The 6,182-nt window shown below is 51.3% G+C and overlaps 1 protein-coding gene across 6 annotated transcripts in view; it reads right to left on the reverse strand.

Moving 5' to 3' along the window:
* Positions 1 to 6,182, reverse strand: part of RGS20 (regulator of G protein signaling 20) — a 79,985-nt gene that overhangs the window by 46,027 nt on the left and 27,776 nt on the right. The window contains exons 1-2 of one of the 6 annotated variants that reach the window (XM_059166446.1): positions 5,352 to 5,436; positions 4,527 to 4,638 (exon numbers count right to left, since the gene is read on the reverse strand). The exons of 1 other annotated variant lie outside the window; for it this stretch is intronic. Coding sequence is in view for 1 of the 5 variants with exons in the window: in XM_059166445.1 (XP_059022428.1) it covers positions 4,691 to 4,759 (69 nt within the window). In the remaining 4 variants the exon portion in view is untranslated. 4 more of the 6 variants (XM_059166447.1, XM_059166449.1, XM_059166445.1 and 1 more) reach the window with 4 other exon arrangements.

Raw genomic sequence — 6,182 nt, forward strand, 5'->3', positions numbered from 1 at the left:
AGATAATAACATTTTGCCACTAATTACCAATAATTAAGAAATCTACTAGTCCTTTACATGTCGTTCCTACTCCACCCTGAGATGTCAATTTTGTTGGCAAAGGTGGGGTAAGGTATACGTTGCATCATTCCTTCCACTGTCTTGCATAAAAGCCAACAGCTGTTTATGTTGATCTAGCCATGCAACCCAAAAAGTGCTGGAATAGCACCACAAGCCCGTGTTCCAGCTCCTGGGCAAATACCGTTCAGTTAGTGTTAGGGGTGATAGGCACCTAAGGAGCCAAATGGGAGAACGAAGTGTACTCCTGTACCTCCTGTACCTCACTGTGGGGTTGACCTGCAGTGCAGATGTACAACCCAGGACCGCAGGAAGCCAAACTGCTAAGTAACTGCATGTTAGTACACTAACATGTACTCTAAAAGGATTTTACAATTTGGAGTAAAATTAAGTAGTAAGTAGAAATCAAGCACACCCAAACCAGAATAGTTAGTTGACTTTAAGAAGTAACTGAATTGAAATATGCCTACGAGGCAATAGCGCTTATTACTCCTATTTCACAAATGATTCCCCATGCAAATAGCTAGAAACTAATAATCAGGATTAGAATAAGAGCAATTTATTCTATGAATCCATCATCATGTAATATTCCCTTGTACTCTTGGTCACATCAAACTTTATTATGAATGGCCGCCACGGAAGCCCATTCAATCGTATTATGAACTGACTCATCCAATGCAGTGTTGTCTAGATTCTTGAGCTGCTCAAGGTAAAATTCAGAGACCATCTCAAGTAGGTGCCGGGTAGTCAGTGACTCATGCTTCTTGTGTTAAATGCTAAGCTCTGACTCAGAGTGAACCCTGTTAGCTGCTGACTGATACTATACGTATTTGACGAGAAGCAGCTCACACCATGACTCACCTGGTGGTACACTGGAAACCAATCTGAAACATTCCCAATTGGACAGTGATTCACATTCTAATCATACTGGGACTTGACTTAACACATGTGGTTTCAAAACCTGATTCTGTTAAACTGGCTTGGGAGATTGCTACAAAGTCACTCCCTACTTAATGCCCTGTATTTCTGCCTAAAAACATGTGGTAGGTATACAGAGGTGCAAAGTCAAGGGTAAGATATCCCAGTTCATGCACTGGAGAGAACCATGGTTTCCTTCCTCAAGGAGGCAAGCACCATTCCTACAAGTGCTTTCTTTGAAGGACACATCGTTCCTATAATCCTAACTAACTTTGTAAGGCTAGATGCTTACTTGAAAGGCTCTGCCATACAATTCCTAAACTGCTCGTGTGTGAGAGCTCGACCTTGAAAAAACCTGCTGCACCTCTCTGTGGAAGGTGAATGTCATTATACATGCATTAAACATGCAGTAATGAAAGAACTGCAGGATTTTAGGAATGGATATTCAAGTGCCTGGAGAGGAAACCATTATTTACCAAGCCACTGCCTTGGAATAAGCAAGCTTCCCCCACTTCACTCTTGCTTGTCCACAAAATCTGGAATAATAAAACCTCCTTTTATGTAAATTTGAAGGCCTTTCCTAAAAAGCGCTCTTAAGTCAGCAGGAAGGAAATTTTCAGAATTTAAGAAAAGCTCAAAAGTGATTTCTAAGGAAAAACTGCTACAAGGTATTAACAGAATATGCAACCAAATGCGTACTCCAGTGGGACCCTGAATTCTAGTGCTGGCTCTGCCTCTGGCTTGATCTGTGACCTTAGCCTAGTAAGTTTTGTAGTTCTACCTTCTGCTGTGCTGGACCATGATGAAGCTGTGGGACAGTAGCCAAATTATTGTCCCGTCTTTCTCGTGTTGTATATAACACATGCTTGTATATTTTCCCTTATGTAATGACTTCCAGTTTCCTATTTGTTACAGGTTCACAAACCTGTAGTAAACAGGAACACATCAGCGTGGTGCATAAGAGCCTTAGGTGGCGAGTCAGAAGACTTAACTCTAATCCTATTTGGAGCCCTACTTACCTAGAGATCTCCAGTAGGGACCTCTACCCTCTCTGAGTGTTTTCTCAGCTGTAAAGTGAAGGAATCTGAGTTTTATTATTCTATGTAGTTCTTTCTTTATTTTTTGAAGTGATCTCTGTGCCTGTTGTGGGGCTTAAACTCACAATCCAGAGATCAAGGGTCTGAACCAGCAGGCACCCCTATCTTTCTATGTTCTTGATATTATAAGAGTATTTTGGCTAAAATGTTTACAATCATCTTAGAGAAGTTAGCATTTCTAGCTTGCAAGGTATGTTTCCAGATTCTCTTAAATACAAACTGACCTGGTGCAATATTTTAATGGAGACCTTGGAATTTCTGTATATACCATGACCTAGTGTGTATTTTTTATGCACATCATTTAACAAAATGAAACATTTTTTGAAGGTTAAAGATAATTTTCAAAAATGCTGTTTGAAAAGTGTATATAAGTATTTCATAACTATTTGAAATAAAGAGTCCAGATGGTATACAAATGCACTATATTTAAAATTTACATATCAACATGGATGGTGATGGACATCTTCTACTTTGATATACATACTCTTTATAGCATATCCAAAAAGATGCATTTTGTTCCTGATCTTATTATACAGTATTTTGAAAGCTACTTAGCCAATTTTGCATAAACACAACAATAGTAACACTAGCTCTTGTTTGGTATGTGACAGAGCTCTACAGTATTAATTTACTGAAAGCTGGAAGCTACCCAGTAAAGTAGGTACAGGTACTTTTTCTTATCCTCATTTTACAGATGATAAAGAAAAGGCACCAAAATGTTAAGTCACTTCCAGAAGTCACACAGCTAGGCTGGGATTTGAATCCAGACAGTTACAGAACTTGGATTCTGACTTATCAGGCAATACTGCTCCTCATAAGCATTACTGATACACGAGACAGAAGATGTTATTTAATGAGTAGAAAGTACATAGGATGAGGCCCAGTAGAGGTTATGAGCAAAAATTAGGTTATGAACAAAACCAAGCATTTACAGATGGAGTCCTTTCATTACACATGTCCTTGCCAAGTCTAGGGACGAAATCAGTTTTTTGAACTCGGACACTTGTTTAGTCCATTCCATAATCTGCAATCACTAGAAGAAAAATGAAGCCAAGCGACGCTGGGGCCCAGTGCCCCGGATGAGGAGGTCAGACCCAAGAGGGATGACCGGGGATTGGGGCAGGAAACTCCCTGCTCTCCCTAGTCTAGAGGCGTGAAGGAGCTCAGCGGCCGAGTGACTACTTTTGCAAGGCGGTGAACGAGAGGAGTCCCGCCCTCACCGCCCGCACTTGCCAGGTTTGGGACGCCCTGGGAACTCCAGCTAGGCCGCCCCGTAGGCAAAGATGTGGTCCGAAAGAGCCCTAGGCCTCCGCCGGATTCAGAGAAAGAAAAGAAGGGAGGAGAGAGTTCCCCTCTGGCGCTTTCCTTCTTCTGGATAGAAAATGCATTCACTTTCACCCCTGTAACTGTCCGCTGCTGGCCGCGAGGGAGCCGCAGCAGCACCCCGGGCTCCCAGTCCGTGCCCGCGTCCCGGGCCTCGAGCACGCTCCGCCGCCGCATGCCGCCGCATCCCGCCCGCCGCGGGGGTCTTGCAGGGCCCTGGCCGCTCGCCCGGATTTTCCTCCGAAACTGGCGAGTTCCACTCCTGCCTCGGAGCGCGGTCTCCTGCAGTCCCTTCCCCGCCCACTCACCACCCACGCCTGGGGGCTGGCAGTAAAACCGAGACTCCCCAGTGCCCACCGTTTTCAGCTCACTCCCCCAGACGCCGAGCACAGAGACCCCGCCCGCAAACGCCCACCAGCCCAGCTCGCGCCTAGGCCCTTACCCCGCCTCCTCCCCACCGCGGGGGGGAGGGGAATCGCCACGCGCACCCACCCTAAAAGGTCCTACCGTTCCGTCCCGCGGGCGCGACGTCCCTCCTAGGACCCCGCGCGCCCACGCCCCCTTCCAGTCTCCGCCGCCTGGCTGCCGGGACACGTTCCAACTTACCTAGCGCCCCTCGGAGAGAGCGGAAGATTCGACCGCCTGGGTTTGTTCAAAAAAAACACCCGCGGCGCCTGCACCGTAACCGCCTTGTCCGAGGGTGCGCGGACAGTTCAGTCCAGCTGGTTTTCAAGAGCGTGAATGCGGACACCCAGTCAGACCCTCCAGAGTGCAAGTGCAGGTGCTCCCCCGTGCCCCGCCTGAGTCGCGCTTTTCTTAAAGCGAGGTTCTGTGATTCAGGGAGTGTCTCCTCTTTCGTCCTCCCTGCGCTCAAACTGTCTGTCTCGGGCGCCCGGCCCGGTGAGAATGCCGACGTTTCCACAGCCCGGAGGGCCCCAAATCTACTTGGGGGGTTCAGTACGTATTTTAGTCTTTAAGGGCTACCCACTCACTGACCCAGGCCACAGAGGTCGAATCGCGCGCACGCCCCGCTGGACCCGGCAGAAACTGATCCTGCTGGCTGGGACCCTCCTTGAGACCCAGTCACACCCGAAGCCCATACACACCTAAAATACACACTGACTGACCTACCCGGCAGGACCCGTGGATGAGCAGACTTCTGCCATCGCGGCAACGACCACAGCTCCAGGTCCAGCCCTGCGTGAGCGTCCCGCTTGGCCCCGGCCACTTCCCAGCCCGAGGCCTTAGAGTGAGACCGAGAAGGGGAAAAGCGTTTGAAGATGCGGGGTACTCACGATTTCACCGTCCGCCGGGCGAGCGGGAGGGGAAGCTCGGGCCAGCTCGCCTCCGTCGGCCGTGCGCATGCGTTTCGCGTGTGCCTTTTTTTTTTTTTTTTTTAAATTACAGTTCCAACTGGTGGCCTTACTACGCCCGCGATTGCTTTCCCTGGTTTTCCTTTTCTTCTGGCTCTCGGTCTTTCCTCTCACCTTCTTCTCCCTCTATCACGCTCCCTTAGCTAACCCTCCTCCCCGCCCCCTCACTCCCGCCTCCCCAGCCGGGCTATCCCGGTCTCGCCTCGCTCTTGCGGCGGCGCGCTCCACTGCGGCGGGGGCTGGGGGGAGCCCGGCTCCAAGCTGGACCCCGCAGCAGGACTGTAGCCCCCTCCTCCAGTCCGGAATTAGGCAGAATCCAGAGTGTGGGCGTTAAGCCAGGCGAGCGCGAAGAGAGTCTGCAAGACCCCCTCTGCGCTCCCTCCCTTCGGCGCGCGGGGGCTGAGCGAGACTCGGCTGTGTGGGAATGCGTGCTCAGACCTTGTGAATGAAGGGGGGCGGTGGGAGGTGCAAGTGTGAGTGTGCCGGGCGGGGGGGGGGGGTGGTGCGCCGCACGCGGAGGGCGTGCTCTAGCCCTGGAGAGTCACGCCACGGACTACCCCGCATCTGGAGGGCAGCCTCCTACCTTGTCTCTTTCTCCGGTTGCTACTCGGAGAGCTGCACCCGTCCCACCCCGGTACGCTTTCTGCTGGTCCCTCACTGGAAAGGAGTTCCACGCCCTCTTCCTGCTACCGGAGCCGGAGGCCCCACCAGGTCGGGGGGTGGGGGTAGGGGTGGGAGGGTTGGCTAATTCCGGATTTCGGATCCCGCTGAGACTTTTGGCAGCTGCCCTCCGTCCCCAGAGGCTCCGAAGTGCAGGGGTAAAGAGAGGGAAAAACGCTGCCTCCCAGCTCCGCGGGCACAGAGCACTGCGTGTCCCTATAGACCCCGCCGTGTACCCTCGAGAGCAAGACTCAAACCGACCGCCTGAGCCCGGCGCGGGAGCTTAGAGGGCTAAACTGAAGCTGGAAGCTGACCTGACACAAAAATAACATCACGTCATTTCCTCCCAGGCCTCCAGAGCCTGCAGACGCTGAGAGGGCATGGGAGTGGGAGCGCGAGGAGGGGGCGGTGGCGCGTCGAGGGGGAGGCTTGTAAGAAGGGGGTTGAACTACACCATTGGGAACCAGAGTTTGAGAAGCAGACTCAGGAAGGGCGAGGACTCCCTCCCGCTCCCACAGTTTCCATTGACACTGGAAGGAAATGGTCCAGGAAAAAGTAGCTTCGAGGGTCTCCTGCGGAAAGGGGGTGTGAGGCGAGGCGCTGGCGCCTTTTCCTTGAACTAGCTGTAGCCTCTCTTGCTCTTCCCACCAAAACTCTCTGCCCTTTCCCCTGCCCCCTTCCGCCCTAGCCTCTGCGGGCTGGAGCCCTGCTGGCCTGGCATGGAGTGGGTCAGTCGAGGTTAGGGAAGAGCAGG

The sequence above is a fragment of the Mustela lutreola genome, chromosome 3, assembly GCF_030435805.1.
Source record: "Mustela lutreola isolate mMusLut2 chromosome 3, mMusLut2.pri, whole genome shotgun sequence".
In the NCBI taxonomy this organism is placed as follows: domain Eukaryota; kingdom Metazoa; phylum Chordata; class Mammalia; order Carnivora; family Mustelidae; genus Mustela; species Mustela lutreola.